A 19,667-nucleotide genomic window follows, 5' to 3' on the forward strand; every position below is an offset into this window, starting at 1 on the left:
CAAAGCTTCTTCGCAAACTTTAAAAGAGCCTTATGGGACGTTTTAAAGATGAATGTGAAATGGCTCCTAGAAACTAAATTACGATAATCAGGTTAAATATTTTTGTCTGTTTTTCCAAGATTCTTACATAGGATTGTGTGTAAGAGAAATAAAATGGAAAACTTAAGTCTTATGTATGCTTTTTGTCTAAATGTTACCAAAAATATATATTAAAAAGTGGGTGTGAAATTAAAAAGTTGTAAATATACTCTGCCTTGCTGTCTTAAAGAAATCTTTACAGAGAAACACTTTTTATGAGAACTTGGAGCAGGATTTAATTTAAAAAGAAAAATAGCCTCTTTCTAAAACCACATTAAACTTGTCCCTGTGGAATAGTCTATCTTCTTACTATTGAATACTTACTTATTCAAGTTGTGCATTCTGAGGCATCAGACACATAGGTCATTTAATATGAATTTTTTAAAATAACAAGTATTGTTACTCCTGCTTATACTATGATATATGCAACGTGTTTAGATGTATTTTATTCACTGTGTTTAGATAATGCAAAAAAGACTGCTTTGTTTCTGCAATTCCCCAGTAAAATTACTGCTTTTTCTCAACAGGTGATATTCCTAGATGACAGTGTGTCTTCCTTCATACAAATTCGTGGATCTGTCCCATTATTTTGGGAGCAGCCTGGTCTGCAGGTAAGTAGTTAAGATAGGGGTTTTAGGCCCTGTTACACTGTTATCTTTTTGGCTGAGCTCTAGATGAAACTCTTCTTTGGGGGAGAGACTTTTGCTTCTTGACTGACTGGAGGCATTGCTATTGAAGATACTACTTCTTACGGGACCTGAGTGCACCATCTCTAATGCTTAGTTTCTTTTGGCCTAGAAGTTTTGAGTTCTTTGATTTTTAACATGATTGCTTCTTGGAACAGGTTGTTCTGGAGCACATAAGCGGAGAGGCTACTCTTGGTTTTAGTCCTAAATAATACAAAGGAGTCTGTTCAAGGAGTAACTATGGGTGAGACACTAAGTAATAGTGACTACAATATAATTAAGTCCAACATCTTTGGGAGAGGAACTGTACGAAAATCTAGTACTGTGACACTAAAATAAAAAAATGAGGACATTTAAAAATCCTTAGATGCAGCATGACAGCTACATAAGCATACCATAACAGTCACAGAAGGTTCGTGTATCCCTAAACAAAAAAGCTAGAAGTGTAGTTACATGACGAGGTTCAAGAGGTTGCATCAAAAAGGTGTTCTTCAGAAAGCAAACATTAATGAACCAATAGAAAGAAGCACATATTATGGAAGGAATAATGTATGACAGAAATAGGATTAAAAGGGATTTTGGAGAGCAGATAGCCGAACACACACACACACACACACAAAAATTCAAGTATGTAATTAAACGTACTCTTCTTGTCAAAGGTGGGATCCCATCGTGTCAGAATGTCAAGGGGATTTGAAGCAAATGCACCGGCTTTTGACAGGTGAAATAGTGGCATGCATTTTTCTTAATATGCTGTTCTGATCAGGTAGTTTGACCGATTTAAAGCTGTAATTCAGCAAAGCATGTGAGTAGTCCTTTTGAAGTTCAGTGGGCTACTCCTGTGCTTAACAGTTCATCTTGTAATCTTTATTTGGCAACTTCTATATTAAAATTGGAGTTTAGAATTTCATTTCATACTTGTATATAACAATTGGCCAAATGTTTCCTCTTAAGTAGAATATTTGCTACCATTGAACTACATAAATAGCAGTCCATTGTCACTTGGTATCAGGGGGCTGGATCACTTCCGTGAGAGAAATTCTAATAAAATGGCTGCCATGATAAATGTACACTGTACTCTAGACCTTTATTCAGAAGGGGTTGATTAAGAGAAGATGATGATTTATATTACCTTGTTACTAGCCAAAAGGTGAGTAAGGATTTTTTTTTCTTCTGTTAACAGGCATTTCCGAACACTTAAAAATGTATATGGCAAGCAAATTATTGTAAATTTACTTGGGGCAAAAGAAGGGGAGCACATGCTTAGCAAAGCCTTCCAGGTCAGTATTATGATTATCGCATGCCCTGTATGTTCTCAGAATTGGCTTATGCCTTAGGCGGGTGTTAAATAGTTATTAGAGAATAAAACAGATGTATTATACAGTAGAGTAACTGCTTATTTTTAAAGTAAATCTGTTCCCATTTTGCTCAGTTCAGGATCCTAAAAGCTCACAGAGGCATTTCTTAGGATATATACAATTAAATGGATTTTAAAATAGTTTTAATGACAATCAATATGTCTGAGCATGTTAGCCAAAATAAGCATTCTTTTAAAAAGTTATAACAGCAATACGGCAGCCTGTTGATAAGAAATTGTAAATTATCTTCCCTTAATACTTCTTTATGTCTAAAGGAAATAACTTCTGCATTCTAATGTTAGTATATAGGCAACAGACATTTTGGTATTTAATACTGAGTGTGCTTCAAGTAAACTATTTTTTCTCCAAAATACTGCTCTAGTAATTCCTGGATGTATTTTTAGACTATCAAGAAAAGGACTTCTTGAACTTCAAATGACTACATCACTTGAGGCTTAAAAATAATTTCATAGTTTAATTGAAATTTAAACTTTTAGCACTTATTCAGAAGACCAGCGTTTTGGTTGTAACTAGGCAGTCTCAAGATTTCTTGCTGCCGATTTATATAGTTGAATAAAGATTCTCCTGGATTCCAATTAATTAGAGAATAGCCTGTAATATCAGTCCACTTTCTCTCATATTATCTTTTTTTCACAGCAGAGATAATTTTCATTTCAGTAATTATCTCTATAATTACTTACAATTAATTTGTAAATAAATTATTTTATATTACCAATTTAGACTATGAAATCACCTGAAAGATGCTCAGTTATATCTATAAAATATATTTAACCTTAAAATAATACCAAGAAAGAAATTCCAATAGAAAGAAAACTAAGCTGAAGATGACAGTATTGTGTGTCTGGGGTACAGAAATTTTATTTCATTGTAAATGTCAGTTGAGTTATTTTTTTAATCTAATTTTAATATAGGATGCTGTTAATACAGTATAAAGTTTATTTTGATCATCCTTTTTTACATAGTACTCTTAGAGAGAATTGTAAGGAATGTAGGAGCTGCCTTAGTGGAACAGAAAAATGGTTAGTTTAGTCTATTTAACAGTATCAATACCATGTTTCAGGGAGCAGCATAAAACTTTGAAGTCCACCTCAGTAGTGTGCTGTGGGAAAATGTTTTCTTGGACTCAATTGTTGTTCTGTAGATACCCTACATAAGAAGAATTTTGCTAGTCTTTATTTTTATTCTACCTAGGTTTCTCCTAACTACAGATGCTCTTCATTTAAATGTCCATTGCTTCTTTTTTGTTTGTTCCCCAGTATTACCAGGATACATTTATATTGATTTAAGAATAATAGGCATTGAATTTTGAATAAGTTTAAAAAGGAAACACAAATTTTCTTCTTATAAAAGCCATTATTTACGTACGATGACAACTATAGTATTCGTTCACTACTTCTACCGCTGGACTTGCATATTAATAGTGCTGGAAATGATGTCCCATTTAATTGGTATACTGTCACCAGCTGTGATCTCAAAATGGGCATTTTTAGTTAAAAGTGTTGCAAGTGTATTTTCACTTCTGAAAAAATTGCATTTATCTTTGACTACTTAATGAGCGCGACTTTTAACATTCCAGACTTCTGAACAACTTCACACAGACAACTTAGTCGTCTCTTTTCCAAGCTGAACAATCACAGTCTTTACTCTCTCCTCATATAGAAGCTGTTCCATACTCCTAATGATTTTTGTTGCCCTTCTCTGTACTTTTTCCAATTCTAATATATCATTTTTGAGATGCAGGACCAGAACTACATACAGTATGCAAGGAGTGGGTGTGCCCTGGATTTATATAGTGGCATTATGATATTTTCTGTCTTCTTATCTATCCCTTTCCTAATGGTTCCTAACATTCTGTTTTCTTTTTTGACTGCCACTGCATGTTCTTGGCTAATATTATTAACTAAGTTCCAATGGCAAAGTTAAAATTTGCTCTTGGTTAAACTTCTAAACTCCATTAGAACAGTAGAGTTGTCCAAATGTGACTGAGATCACAATTTGGTTTGCAGACTCTTTTATTCTTTAGTGGTGATGTGTGGGCAGGAAAGAACCCAGGATGACTTTCAGATTTTAGGACGAATTTTCAGTCTGGGACATTGAAAAAATAAAAGCCATTGTTTTACTTGTAAGGAGAGCAAATTTGCTCAGAAGGCATTGAGACAAAAACATGGAACTCCCCTTCAGTGCCACTTATACAAAGTCACTTTTCAGAGCAGATTGGCTATTTAAGATCACAAATAAGCTATGTGTAGAATTAAGCTGCAAAGAAACAGTCTATGGCCTGGGATCTCAAACTTTTTCAGTATGGGTCACATGGGTGCATCTCTTGGAGTCACTCTCACATTTGCAATCCTGCAGGCTTCCTCCCCGTCTTTTTGTGATCACATAACATGTGGCAACTACAGCAATTGTTTACATGCAAAAATAATATTAGGAAATCAGTTACTATACTTTAGCTGGATTTTTTTAAATGTAATTTAACAGCTGAAAACAAGGAGAGTAGCCATTATGTGACCAACCAGCTCCCCACAGACTGTCACTGGTCCATGGGCCACTGTTTGCAAACCTCAGTTCTAAAACCAGACAACTTGTCAACGTATGGTTTTTTTTTCCCTGCCGTGGTTGATGAGCTTACTAATACCTTAACTTGTGGAAGAAGCTGCAATACTTACACTGCTTTAATGATGTTAAAGTAGAGGGTAGAATGTAAATCTGATTCTGGTTTTGGAAATTAAAACACAAAAATTCAGTTGTAATCATTTAGAGTCTTGTTTATATTTTATTAGAATGATTTGGGTTAGTATATAATAAAGTGTCTCATTTTATTAGAAAAAGTGATAATGATAAAGATACTGAACAAATGGAGTTAATAACTTTCTTAACATTGGTGGCATATTTGGCTTATACTAATCCAACACCCTGTTTGTTGCTTGGTATATTTATACTTTTTCCTCTCTCTTTCCTGATATCAGAGCCACTTGAAAGCCTCTGAACATGCTATTGATATCAAAATGGTGAACTTTGACTATCATCAAATGGTTAAAGGCGGAAAGGCAGAAAAACTACACAGCGTGCTTAAACCTCAAGTCCAAAAATTCTTAGAATGTGGATTTTTTTATTTCGATGGAAAGGAAGTTCAAAGGTTTGACTATATGACTTCTGTAACTTTCCTACAATCAGAATATGATCGTAATTTAATTTTTCACTTTTAGTCACAAATATAGAAGAAAAATATTTCTGGTTGTTTGTGTGAAGACACTGTTTTTATTTATCTAGGATGGTGACCTAAAACTGAAATGTGAACCAGTTATTTTGTGCTTATATGTCAATGTATGCCATGTTTTCTTGTTTCTGAATAGTTTCTAAATGTCCAGGGTGATACTAAATTCATACCGGTATTAATGGAGGCTTACTTCAGATTCAAGTCTTTGTTTTGAACTCAACCATTTTGGCTTATTTAATGCAATAGTCCTTGTTCCTTTTTAGGATAAGGAAGTAACTTTTGACAGGGAGAGCAGAACCAGTTTTCCCTGTTCTTGGTACTAACACTGTCTAAATTATCTTTGGTGATGGAGCATAGCACTTAGATTTAATGACTGACAACTGTTTGCCAATGGAACTAATTCCCTTAATTGTTTCTGAGCCTGGGTTTCCCACGTGGTTGCGGAGGGCTGTCCACAAAAATTGCCTTTTTTTTTCTACTGAATAATAAAATATCCTAAAATCTACTCCAACACACGATCACATTTTAATATCTTATTAGCCTTAAAGCCATATCAGTTTGAGAGTTTCTTTTTAAAAAAACTATAATTTTTGCCATTGAGAGAACTGGAATTAGAAGTCTGTCTTAATTGTGATGTGTGGGTAAAAATGATTTATTAGATTGTCCTCTTGGAAAAACCAACAGCCCTGTTTTTTTCTCTCTGTTTCTGTCTTGTCAAATTAGATTTACTACTACCCTCTTTATTTTGACCAGTGCAGTCTTTTTTGTTTACTACAGTAGAAGTAAATATGTATTGTCACAATAAGTGTCCATTCTAGCATAATTAGGAGATGGAAAACAAAATAAAACCCAATTTAGAGAGGTTTGTTCTTGGAGGATTATAGATATTCAATTGTCTCCTAAGATACATTTTTCCAGTTTTACCAAAATATTGTTTGTTTTAAGCTTTATTAAAGATAAACAAAATGATTGACAACACACATTTATTTTTTTTAAAATACCTTCTATATTTGTCAGCTTCTTAATAGTTAAGGGAGTACAACAGAGCTAAGACATGTTAAGTTATGACTTGCAGTAGGTATACAAAATATTTTTTTAAGTTGTGCTATAACTTTTTAAAATCTGTTCATCCTATTTGTTTTATCTCTTCTGAGTAGGTAAATTGTTAATCTAATATAGAAAATAAGTCTCTTCATTTTTCTTTTTTCTTTTATTGTGTCAACCAGATTTCTATAGTTCTTTTTTTTCCCAAAGATAGTGTTGAAATAATGTATTGGATGCAGTTTTATTACATTTACAGTTTACTACAGTCTTACTTTAATTTCAGCAAATCAGGGCACTTTCCTAATGCTTTGTTTTCTAATGTTTGTTTTGTTTTAACTAGAAGTGAGTACCCCTGAAATACTTAGAAAATGCATGTTGTATTTCCTGGGTTGTTTAGAAAGAGAGTTCATTCCAGCATTACACTTCAGAAAACAAGAACCGCACCAAAAAATTGAAGGAAGACTTTGTTTTATTTGCTGGAGATAAATTGCTTTTGTCTAAAAGAGAGATGTCAGTTTTGTTACTGTTGGTGGAGCTATAGCAGCCAACGTTATAAATGTATTTTTATAACAAAAACATTGCAATTACAGTGCCTTGATTTACTCGTCTCTTTAAGACCTTGGTGTCCTTTGATGTTCTTTGTCTTACTGAGTCATTTCAGTGTTTCTCTTTATTTTGTTGTACTTGGCACAGATATCAAAATGGTACTATCAGGACAAACTGCTTGGACTGTCTGGATAGAACAAACAGTGTGCAGGCTTTCTTTGGCTTAGAGGTAGGAAAATAATGTAGATTTCTTGATGTAGAACTTGTAAACACTGATTGATTCTGATGCTTCTGTAATACTTGAATGATAAAATTGCCATAATTGTCAATAGGCAAGATTAATTACAATATGCTCAAGTTATGAGTTAAAATCTGATTTGTAGCATGGCCCTGTAGCTCAGTGGGCTAACATATCTTGGTAGCTCTCAATTCGTAGTACTAAATTGTGGTTATATCAGTTTTAAGGAAAGTATATTCTGGACCACTACCACTGATGTATTCCCCTTTCTTTGTATGTCCATCTGTTTTTCCTTTCAGTTTCAGGCTTGCAATTCCAAAGGAGGAGTACCGCAACAATCCCACACAAAAGCACTTTATTACCCATAGCACTTGCTGTGAGTTCAACTAAGATTCCTCAAATTGAACTTATAGTAAGCACTGTGGATAAAGGTCTTTGGTGCATATGCTACTGTCCTAAATGGTTACCAGTACTGCTGTCAAGGAAACATCATTAGTCCATGAGTTTTGGATTACACAGAGAATGTTACGGTTGGGCCCCCAGCAGGGTGGATTTGATTTAAATCACTAGTCAGGAAGATTCTATTAAATCATGGATTTCTACATAAAAGTGCATTCTTGTTGGTTGTTATAACCTTAATACATATTCCTCACGACTCCGAGAGATGCGACCCAAACTGGGTCTCTTTTACGGCCTGCTGCCATTATAGGTTTTCCCTTCTAGTGAGAGAATGGTATGGTAGATCTCAAATCAATGAAGGCTACACTCAGAAAGACCTCAAGACTTCTGGAATATGCTGCTCAAACAGTTTCACCTTTGTTTCTACTGCCTGTCCCTCCCTTCTCACATTTATCTCCAGACTTCTTCTCCTTGTCCAGATCTATTCCACCCACAACAATCTTCTATTCATTGAACTTTTTGAAACTTTGCAATTTTAGAGAGAGGTAAAGGACTGACTGTGTACACAGAGGGACAATAGGGTTGAAGTTTTTTTTACTGTTAACAAGCATGTTATCTCTGGAGACACAAATCCACAGTTTGAGAACTGCAAAACTAAGCATCTCTGATGGTATTTTCTAGACTTAGCACTGAGTCCCACTGGGTAGATAGAAAGATTAACCTAAATAATCTATACGGAAACCCCTGGAATCCCATAAGATTGGGTCCGTAATCCATAAACTATTGGAACTCATTTACAAAATTTTTCTTAAACATTACATGAATATATTGTCCCATACTATAGAATTAGAATTTATAATCCCTATTCCATGATGAGATATCTTTGAGCTATAATGTATCTTAATTAAAATAATCTTTAGATAGGTTTTTTTCTCAACAAGCATTTTATCAAAAAAATCCGATTTAAATAAAAAAATCTGATTTTTTAATTTTTTTTAAATAATTGATTTTTATCCACCCTGGCCCCAAATCTGTGGTTGTGAATTCATTCTAGAATTCAGTATTTTCCTTAAAATTGTGCTCCAGGATATCAGCTTTAATATTTAAAAAGAAAAAAAAAAAAGTTTCTCATGTTCAAGGTTATAAAGCAAAGCTTGAAAACATGAACTGAATGTAAACTGATGCAGTGATGCTTGACAGCCCGAAACGATAGCTTTGAGAGATTTGCCGTGCTCCACTCATCTTAATAAATGGTTAATTCTGAAACCTAAACATGAAAACCTGCAACATATTTAAAAATAGAAATGTGTGGACACTGAAACTAAATTAATATAAAAATAAACAAGACTACTGTACTTAAGATATTTTTTTCTTCTAATTTAATAAAACCCTTCGATTTTAACATTTTATATGAAAATTCTGCAGAATTTTGAATGGAAAGCTGTAGAATCCAGTGACTTTGAAGCAAAATTTAAGTCGAATTGTCTGCCAAATACATAGAGCTTTGATTATAGTAGTTTGCCTGTACAATGATGTTCTAGTCAAATAGTCCACTGAATTGAAACTTTATCTGATTTTTTGTTTTCTTCACTGTTAACGTGTCCCATCCATAGGTAGATGGTGGATCTAACCAAAGCTTGAAAGATCTAAGGTTTTGTAGTGTTTCAGCTGCCTGTACTGCAGGGAATTATTACAATGTTCGTGTTATAGAACTCTGAGAAATAAAGGGAAAAACATGCCAGTTGGGGTCTGTTATTAATATATATTAATCTTGGTTGGTTTTGGAGTTCTTCTCTTTCTGTATGACTTAATTCACAGTGTGTACTGTAAAAAAAGAATTTGATTACTTTAAGTATTCGTTCATCCATATATCTATCCCATATTGATCTTGTAATGGAAAAAATACAGAGATTGTATCCTTAAAGAAGATCCTTTTTGATCCTAAATCTGTGTCCATCATAGTTTTGAGCTTGACAGTTCATGGTAGACGGATACTCAGGTTCTGAAGTAGTCCAGCTGGGTGAGCTAGGAAGACCTGTATGGAATAATCATTTCTCATGTTTTATATGCATTTCAGTTGTCTGTTCTGTAGAAAACAGACACCTGACACTCACTTGAATCAAAGTATATAGTAATTTTATATTTACAGGTCTACGTTTTGTTCTCTTGTACCAGTGTAAATCTGGAGTAAAGTCACTAATTTCATTACAGCAGAAATGTCCAACTCCTTCTGTGTTGAGGGCCACATTACCTTTTCAGTTAAAATTCATGAGCTGGGAATATAAAGCTCACCAGCAAGAGGCAATTTTTTCAGTCTTCTCCAACTGTTGAATGAGCCTCTTTAATTGTATTTAAATGAAATACTTTTAAAAAAAATCTTTATTTAAGGAAAATTTTAAAAGATAGTGCATGCAGGAAGCCTGTTTTTCTCTTCTAATTAGCTTACCTCTAGTTCCCGCTCTGTTTCCATAGCCACATTGTAGTTTTTTTCCTCCAACCGCTGCCCCACTTTGGACATTTCTCTTCTCCCTTCACCCTAACCATACCACTTTAGGATTCTTCCCCAAATCTCTTTTCTATTTGCATCCTTCACAGCATTGCCAACCCCAGGTGTTCAAAAATCATGATTACTTTAAAAATCACAACATTTAAAAAAAAATCCTATTTGCCTTCTGTTCTTTGAACATTTAATGTTTGTTTTCAAGCTTATATCCATATCCATAAGCATAAGGGCTAGAATCTTTCTTTTCCTTTCTTTTTTTAATGAAAGAAATTCCCATGTGATTGCATGACTCCAGAAACTGGGACTTTTATAAAAATACCAGATGTCATGAGACTCACGATAAAATTGCAAGAGTTGGCATAATTCTTTCCCTTCTTCTGGGGATTTGTCCTACCCCATTTGCTGCTCTCCCTGCTTCTTTGGGAATTTTTCTCTACTCTCTTTTCTCAACCTCCTTTCCTTCCCCCACCCCTTTTTCCTATCTCCATGAGTTCTTTCTCCCACACAATTTGGAAAATGTCCCCCCTTCTCCTTTTTGGTATAGGCAGCGAGTGAGGAGAGAGAACATAAAAGAAGCTGCTTCCCCAAACCTGGTATTGGGTAACAGCAGCTGGGTACAAGAGGAAGTAGATATCCAGCTGAGTCTGTTGCAGTAGGGTTCAGTGATTACATCAGGGGTTGGACAGCAAAAGAAATATCTGTTCCTCTGAACTTTTATGTGTGGCATTGTGGAGGTGGCTGTGGCGTCTATAAAAATTGCTGCTAGGGCCCAGTCAGGCAGATCTCCTCCCACTTTATCTCCAAATCCTTCCCAGACCTTTTCAGCTATACCTGGCAGGTAGACGCCTTTGAGAAGGCTGTCTAGACAGAAAGATCCTAGGAGCTAGATCTGCCTGTGGGACATACATGTCTGACACGGTTTTAAACTAGTGCAACTATAACTTATAAAGCTTACTTGATAAATTAACATTCTGCCTACAGTGACTACAAATCACTATTCTTAAAGTTTGCTTCTTGACTCTTAGTAGAAATTTGAGGGAAGATAAAGTGAACCACAAAAGACATTGCTGTCTTACTCATTTTAGTATCACAGAGCTCTACATCCATTGCATTCTGTTAGGAAAGGTCAGTGATACTTTGAGACTTAGCTGTGGCTCTGATAGGAAGAATGTAGAGTAAACTCCATTTCGATACTAATGCAGAATTAAACACCTGGAAATAAAAGATAAGGTTATGATATTACCATGACATTTTTAGATTAAAACATTGAAAGACCACCTATATCTAACTAGCTTTTTCTGGTTTGACTTTTTTTAGTATGTTATACTGCTGTGAAGGACTCTAACATGATATAGTGTCATTTTCTCCTGAATGCAGAGTTAAAGTAAATGCTTTTTTTTTTTTTAAAGGGAGAATTTGACAATATATATTTTAATGTATTCACTTCATGAGCCTTCTCTTGAACTGTTGCAGATGCTAACAAAACAACTGGAGGTTTTAGGGTTAGCTGAGAAGCCTCAGTTGGTTACTCGCTTCCAGGAAGTTTTCCGGTCCATGTGGTCTGTGAATGGTGATTCCGTCAGTAAAATATATGCAGGAACTGGAGCTCTTGAAGGAAAGGCTAAGGTAAAAGCACTTTTTAATAATAAACATTTTAGCAGTATTTCAAGTGAGTGTTTCCTTTTACCATAAATGCCATTATTGTGAGGGTTTTCCTTTTTTAAATGTACTTTTGTAAAAAGTAATGGTGTAATCAAAAAAAGATAAAATTGCATTAAAATAAAAAATAAGTCCTACTTAACAAACAAATAATGTTTCAGTAACATCTTTCTCAGTATGAATTTTCCCCCTATTCCTGGTTAGTACTCTCTTTAGAGAGTGGAGAGGCTTAGAGAAGACACCCAGGTCAATTCACATTGCAGCATCAGAAGATATATGTTCAATCCACACTAGTTTCTTTGCATAGTTTGTTTCCTCTCTGGGCCCTTTCCTTCAACTGCATTAATTTCATCCAACATATCAACTTTCAGTTGAACATATTGTGAAATAAAGTAATAATTCTTGTGTTTACTCTGGTTGGTCTTTTCTTATCTCTTCTGTTCACCATGTTAATTTGACTAGGTCATGGTTTGTGTTCCTTCAGCTGTACCTTTTCTAGTTTTCCGGTTACTGGGAGGAAAAAAAACAACCAAACAGTTCCTTTTCTAGTTTTCTTTGTCTCGTAATGTGCAATTTTGTGCTGTTTCCCGTGTATGGTTCATTTTATTTCTTCAGCCTATTTTGTCCCAGTTAATACACAAGTTGTTCAAATCACCAAATGCTATTTTTTTTCTTTTCACAAATGTTTTTTCTTTCTTTTTCTTATCAGGTGATATATAGCAAATTTTGAACCATAACAGTTATACCCCTCTCTTAATTCCTCCAATGTGTCCTTTTTCTCTCTCATGCAATTCTTCATGTACAAGAATACTCTTCTTTGCAGTCTCTCAGATCTGCATTTCTATCTTCATTGTGTCATTAATATTTAGACCTTATTTAACTATTTTGTTTTTCCACCATACTTCAGTTAATCCTCCATAATGTCAGAAATCCTGTGTACATGTAGCTATCAATAGCAATAGGCTGCATAAAAATTAGTTAACTGATAGATCAGATTCTGCCTTTTAGATTGATACATGCAAGTCCCATTGATTTGGGAATTGTTTATGTTCCTCTGAGGGTAGAATTTGGCCCAGTATTTTTAATTCTATTTTCTGTGCTAGCAGTGTGACCCAGACCCTGGAAACTTAAGGGTTTCTCCCTGTTTCCTGACTTTTTTCTCCTTACGACTTATATGTTTGTTTGTTCAATTAAATTAATGCTTCTCTGTCATGCTTCTGATTATTTAGCATTTCATTCACTTTGCTGGTTTCTGTATAGGCACGCTATATCTTTTTCCTGTTTGCAAGTTATAAATATTCCTTGTACAAGTTACCTTCTTTGCTAGTTCAAAAGTACTCTTTGGTCAGGTACAGCTCATTCTGCCTGGTAAAGGTCCATCTGTTCTAAAAGAAACAGTAATACTCACAAAGCACTGCAATATATGACATTATTTTTGGTAACACTTCTCGATCCCGTGTGAACTATCATCTGCTTCAGTGGTGTGTTGTTAATATACATAAAAATATTGCTGGTAGGTTTCTATCCTGACTTCTCAAAGCTTGTTTGTAATCTGTATAGTTGTCATTTGTATGTAATTTTGATTCTCCAAGGTCCAAGAGTGCTTAAAAGTTTAATAAAAAAAAAAAAAAAAACCACAAAAAAACCCCACCACATTTTAAGATATGAAAAGATTCTACCTTTAAATTGAAATGTATAAATATACAATAGATAGATAGAAGAATCTCACTTTAAGGACTATTATATTCATTTAAATCTAACACCTTAACTACTCTTTCTTTTGCTTTCTCTGGGTTCCTTTGAATTAATTGCCTGAAATGTGAATGGTGAGTGTTTTTTTAGATCATGTCATACATTCTGTACGTTGTCTGATAGAGAGGAAACAGCCTCTTATTATTAAAAAAAAAAAAAAGTTTACCACAAGAACACTTTATCCATAAGTTTTTAAAACCATGATGCCAGTTCACTTCCTTTTAACCTTGACAACAGAATAGCTTCTTTTGCTATTCTATATTAAGCTCCACAGACCTAAATAGTGGGATGATTTTGAGCTTTCTTAAAACTTTGTTTTTAAGTATAGTATGCTGTGTCCTCTGCAAATAATTCAAGCCACAAATTTACAATTCTGTAGAGAATATAATCCCATGCAACATCCATAAAGGAGTATAGTCTACATGCAGTACTGACTGTGCGTACACCACTGAATGAAATGGCAGGCATGCCTGATATGACTATATCATCCTCTCATGTCAGCTGACTCGGGCTTGGGCTGTTTAATTGTGTTGTAGATGTTCAGGCTCCAGCCTGTGCCAAATGTGTCTGCTGCAGTTAAACAGCCCCGTAGTTAAACACAGATATTTCATAACATTAATTGTGAATGCATACATCCCTATATATATATATATATATATATATATATATATATATATATATAAAATACAGTATTTATAAGAATGTTTTGGTTTCATGTGCTTGTTCATCTCCCATTATTTGGGGAAAAGCCCAAAATTCCATCGCATGGTCTAAACATTGCACTGTGTGAATTTATTTTGAAGACCAAGAACTTAGGTAAAACTAATATTCTTCTCCCCTCTTTTACTGGAATAATTTGGTTTTTAAATGTGCCTTGACATCTCAGAATTGTTGTGTGACTTTTGCGGAAGGAAAAAATTACATAATGCAGACATATTACGGTAAAGCCGGAAGTTGGAGTTATTTTAGCATTTAAAGTAAATCAACTCACTAATGGTAAAAATTAGAAATTGAAATTTCAAAATATGTGAATGAATATTGCCAGTGTTTTAGGAGTTATTTCCAGTGTAAAATATTTTATAATCTTCCTCCCTAACAGGCTGGAAAGCTGAAGGATGGTGCTCGTTCTGTGACCAGAACAATTCAAAATAACTTTTTTGATAGCTCCAAGCAGGAGGCCATTGATGTTTTGTTATTGGGGAATACCCTAAATAGTGATTTAGCAGATAAAGCACGGGCTCTCTTAACCACCAGCAGTTTACGTGGTATGTGCATTTCAGGATTTTACTCTATCTGATAACTCTTGATGCTAATAAAATTACGCAGATTCTGTTTCTAAGCATTATTTAAAAGTATAAATGTCAAATAATCTGTTTATTTAAAAGTATAGATTCTTACGTTTTCCTAATATTGCCAGGCTGACTTGCAGTGATGGTTTCTGTGCTACTGATATGGTGTGGTTAGTTGTAGAGGTGGGATGGTACAAGGGATAAGTATTTGTAAACTACATTTTTTAGAAAATAACTAGGTTTGTCAGACAAGTACTGTACTTTTAATAGACAGCTTATAGATGTCATTATTTTTCTCAAACTTTGTTTTATAGCAATTAAAAACCCAAGTAATTACATATCTAATTTGAGAAACCAGAATTCCTGGTTTATTAAAACTTCCTACCTTTTTTTTTCCAGTTGAGAGCTGGATGTCTTCATCTATCATGTCATATTCATAGTGAAGGGAATTCCCAGTATGAAAATGTATTCCCAATAAATTTTGTTAAATTGTTTGGAAAACACCTCTTTTTACAGTCAAGTTTTATTTCAGAATACTAGTGTTTATTGCAATGTCAGTTTTCTAAGGCATTTCACTGAACAGTTAAAGTAGTGCATTGATTAGGGGAAAAATAAAGTTATAAACTCTGGATGGTTTATTTGCTGCTTGAAGCCCTGAAAATCTTCACCCCTTAGCGCCCTCTTTTTTTGCCCTGTTTGATACACAGCAAGACTCCGTATCATTACAATTTTGTGTGCAGCTGAGGAGTGTTAGATGAGTCTTCTAGAGCAATTCAGTGTCACCCTGAAACTGACTGAATGTTGTTCTGGATTGACTCTGCTTGTTTCTTCTCAATCCTGCTGCTGAATGCAAGCTGTCTGTTCAGTGCACACAGATGCTGTAAGCCCAAGGAACAAGAGAGTCTGTTCAGAAAATGTGGATTTTTTTTTTTCACGTGATCATGTGGCCTATTAACAATAGGGTTACCTGGCCATCATGCGAATCATTTTAAATTAAAGGGTTCACCAGAATAGGAACATTAGTTAATGACCATTGTGGAGCTTTTTAAACATCTAGATGCAAGTGTTGGGATTTTTTAGCACACATAGATATGTTCGAACTGATAAAGCTAAAAAATTGTTACAAAAGTTATATTTCAGAATATATTCTCATAGCACTACAGTTTTTAAAGCATAATTGTTTACTAATTTCTTCTTGTTTTCTTCTTGCTGCATCCATAGTTTCAGAGCAGTCATTGCAATCAGGTATAGTATAGTAAATTTAAGCCAGAAACATCTGAGCAATTATTGTTCTTCCCTAGCTTCTTCTTGGGTTCCTGATTAAGAATTCGCTCGTTCTCTGTTTGTGTAATCTTAGGCAAGAAACCAAATCTGCTTTGCCTTCAGATTTTCTGGACTCTGCACTTATGTACCTACCACAAAGTTGGGGATGGTTGTGTAATATGGGGAAAGTGGCAATAAAACACATTTAGTTTGTGTGGGAGTGTGATGACAAATTTAATGGCTATTTTTCAGAGACTGCTTCTTTCAAGTTGCAAAGGAAACTTTTGTTTTTAGTCAAAACCAATATTTCAGCTAGGATAAGGAGTAATATACAGTAGCAATATATTTAGAACAGTCACAGTTTTAAGTACTGTTAACGTCGGCTAACTTGCTTTTAAAGGTTTCAGAGTAACAGCCGTGTTAGTCTGTATTCGCAAAAAGAAAAGGAGTACTTGTGGCACCTTAGAGACTAAGCAATTTATTTGAGCATAAGCTTTCGTGAGCTACAGCTCACTTCATCGGATGCATACTGTGGAAATTGCAGAAGACATTATATACACAGAGACCATGAAACAATACCGCCTCCCACCCCACTCTCCTGCTGGTAATAGCTTAACTAAAGTGATCACTCTCCTTACAATGAGTATGATAATCAAGCTGTGCTGGAAATGGCCCACCTTGATTATCATACACATTGTAAAGAGAGTGGTCACTTTGGATGGGCTATTACCAGCAGGAGAGTGAGTTTGGGGCGGGGGGGGGCGGAGGGTGAGAAAACCTGGATTTGTGCTGGAAATGGCCCAACTTGATTATCATACCTCATTGTAAGGAGAGTGATCACTTTAGATAAGCTATTACCAGCAGGAGAGTGGGGTGGGAGGAGGTATTGTTTCATGGTCTCTGTGTATATAATGTCTTCTGCAATTTCCACAGTATGCATCCGATGAAGTGAGCTGTAGCTCACGAAAGCTTATGCTCAAATAAATTGGTTAGTCTCTAAGGTGCCACAAGTACTCCTTTTCTTTTTGCTTTTAAAGAATATCTCTTACTGGTTTTGTGTTCTTGCACACAATTAACTAAGTTCAGAATATGTCATAGGTAAAGATCTAATTGGTTACCCACTCTCTCCACTGTGAGATATGTGATGTATTGTTCAGGCACAACTTTCAGTTATACATTACACTTAAAGCTTAGAACCCTACTATTTAACAATAATACATTGTAATTAGATATATGATTTCTTCTGTCTGAAGGATAAAACACAAAACATTTTACAAACGTTAATTAACATTAAGCCTCACAACTCCCTACAGTATTATTCTTGCTTTACTGATGGGAAATCTGAGGCACAAGAGACCTTCAACATGTCCATACAGAGACTTAGCATACAGCAAGCTGGGAGATAAACTTAGAGCGCGCTAGCCTGCTGTGGATCCTGTTGCCATGTGGACCTTGCTGTCGTGCACTAAAAGTTCCCTAGTGCACGTGACCAGGGTTCACATGGCCAGTGATGTGAAGCAGGCTAGTGTGCTGTAACTTCATACCCTAGCTGGCTGTACACTGAGTCTCCGTGTGGACAAGCCCTAAGTGACTTGCATAGTTTTACACATTGAGTCATCTGCAGAATATAAGAGAGAGGCAGAAGATATGGTATGGGAACTGAAGGCTTCAGTGAGTCTTGTAACTCTGCCCGGCCTCAAGAACCTGACCCTGGAGGTGGAAGTGTACATACAGTCATCTTGTTCATTAACTACCTAAATGCAGTCATCATATTAGTAAGTTGTGCAAGACATGTTGCCGACTTGGTAGGATTATCCTGTAAAGTGCTTACATATATCTACCACAGTACTGTTTCTGCATAGAAGAAATATTGTGAATTCACTTGAATATGCAGCCTCTGAAATGGGGCTATTCCTGAATATGTAAACAGGTGATGTCTATACTTCAGTAAAACACCCATGGCTGGCCCATGTCAGCTGATTCTGGCTCTTGAGGCTTGGGCTATAAAATTGCAGTGTAAACATTCATGCTTGGGCTGGACCCTGGGCTCTGGGACACTATAAGATGGTAGGGTTCCAGACCCTGGGCTCCAGCCCAAGCCCAATTGTCCACTCTGCAATTTTATAGCCCTGCAGCCCGAACCCCGTGAGCCCAAGTCACCTGACACTGGCCAGCTGTGGGTATTTTATTGCAGTGTAGACATACCCTTAATGTTTAGTAGCCGTCAGTATTCTCCAGTGCTTGATACACAGACAACAGCCTACTGCTGTTCCAAAGCTAATCTGGCTACTCCTGTAGCTCATTTGCATTGATAATGTGTGGCAGGGGTCATTGCAGTTGCACATGCCTTTTTTTCCCCTCTTTTTAAGAACTCAGAAATTACATATTAAAAATCCCCATTAAAAGAATGTTAAGATTGCAAAATCAGGCACTCAGCATTTAGGAAATGCAAGAATTAATGGATAGTAATGTAAAATGCTACTATATGTAAAGTACAGAATAAAGACCTGGTGGTGCAGCCGTGTTATTGTCAAAACTCCCACTGACTTGGCTTGAGAGAGAACTACATAATCAAGCTGACCTCTTATAATTTAAATCTCCAAAATACCTTGACTCATGGGTGTGATGGTTTGCCTGTAAATTAACAGATCATAATGTTATTAAAATGTCCTTGTGGATTATGAAAGTAAGACACTTTTGCAACATTCTGAGGAGAAGGAAGAGGGACTACACAGTAGTATATTTGATTGGGTAGGTGCAGGGAATAAAAAGGTTGGATTTTATCTTTAACTTTTAAAAAATCCTTAGATTGTAATTGTTTGAATGATTTGCTAGTATACTCATTTTTATCTGAAAGCCACTTTCTACTGTTGTGCAAGCAATATAAATATAATAAAGTTGTGCTGTTCTTAATCTGTTTTATATATTATGGGACAATTTAGAGCACTTGCTATCTGCCTCTTGTGCAATGCACCATCTCCCTCTTCCAGAAACCCTTCTTTAAAACAAATTACTCACCTGTAGAGATGTTAAACTTTTGTTGGACATCTAAAAAGTTTGTACAACCATTTCTGGGCCTTAATCTTACAGAGCTTGATCCAACACCGGTTGAAGTCAGTGGCTTCAGTGGAGCATCCAGCTCCACATGCCCTTAGTCCCTGGGTGAGGAGAGATTGTAGACTTAACCAGTGAGAAAGTCCATAGTATTGTTCAGCAGAGACCTTTTGACCACCTTTGGGGCATAAACCTGAGTGTCTCTAGATTAAGTTTAGAAGTGTGAGCAACAAGAGTGATGTAGTGGTGGGAGTCTGCTATAGACCACCCGACCAGGTGGATGAGGCTTTCTTCCAGCAACTTGCGGAAGCTGCTAGATTGCACGCCCTGGTTCTCATGGGTGACTTTAATTTTCCTGATATCTGCTGGGAGAGCAATACAGCGGTGCATAGACAATCCAGGAAGTTTTTGGAAAGCATAGGGGACAATTTCCTGGTGCAAGTGCTAGAGGAGCCAACTGGGGGGGAGCTTTTCTTGACCTGCTGCTCACAAACCGGGAAGAATTAGTGGGGGAAGCAAAAGTGGATGGGAATCTGGGAGGCAGTGACCATGAGTTG

General features: G+C 35.7%; 1 protein-coding gene across 10 annotated transcripts in view; it reads left to right on the top strand.

Annotated features, from left to right (window-relative positions):
* The window catches only part of SYNJ1 (synaptojanin 1), a 107,505-nt gene that overhangs the window by 20,125 nt on the left and 67,713 nt on the right, over window positions 1-19,667 (top strand). For 7 of the 10 annotated variants that reach the window (XM_073362090.1, XM_073362107.1, XM_073362119.1 and 4 more), the window contains exons 6-13: window positions 606-689; window positions 1,424-1,485; window positions 1,948-2,044; window positions 5,113-5,282; window positions 7,101-7,182; window positions 11,567-11,719; window positions 14,604-14,769; window positions 16,015-16,038. In XM_073362090.1, coding sequence (XP_073218191.1) covers window positions 606-689; window positions 1,424-1,485; window positions 1,948-2,044; window positions 5,113-5,282; window positions 7,101-7,182; window positions 11,567-11,719; window positions 14,604-14,769; window positions 16,015-16,038 — 838 coding nt within the window. The remainder of the gene's footprint in view (window positions 1-605; window positions 690-1,423; window positions 1,486-1,947; window positions 2,045-5,112; window positions 5,283-7,100; window positions 7,183-11,566; window positions 11,720-14,603; window positions 14,770-16,014; window positions 16,039-19,667) is intronic. The other 3 variants (XM_073362098.1, XM_073362173.1, XM_073362137.1) reach the window with 2 other exon arrangements.

Source organism: Lepidochelys kempii, chromosome 1 (assembly GCF_965140265.1).
Source record: "Lepidochelys kempii isolate rLepKem1 chromosome 1, rLepKem1.hap2, whole genome shotgun sequence".
NCBI classification, from domain to species: domain Eukaryota; kingdom Metazoa; phylum Chordata; order Testudines; family Cheloniidae; genus Lepidochelys; species Lepidochelys kempii.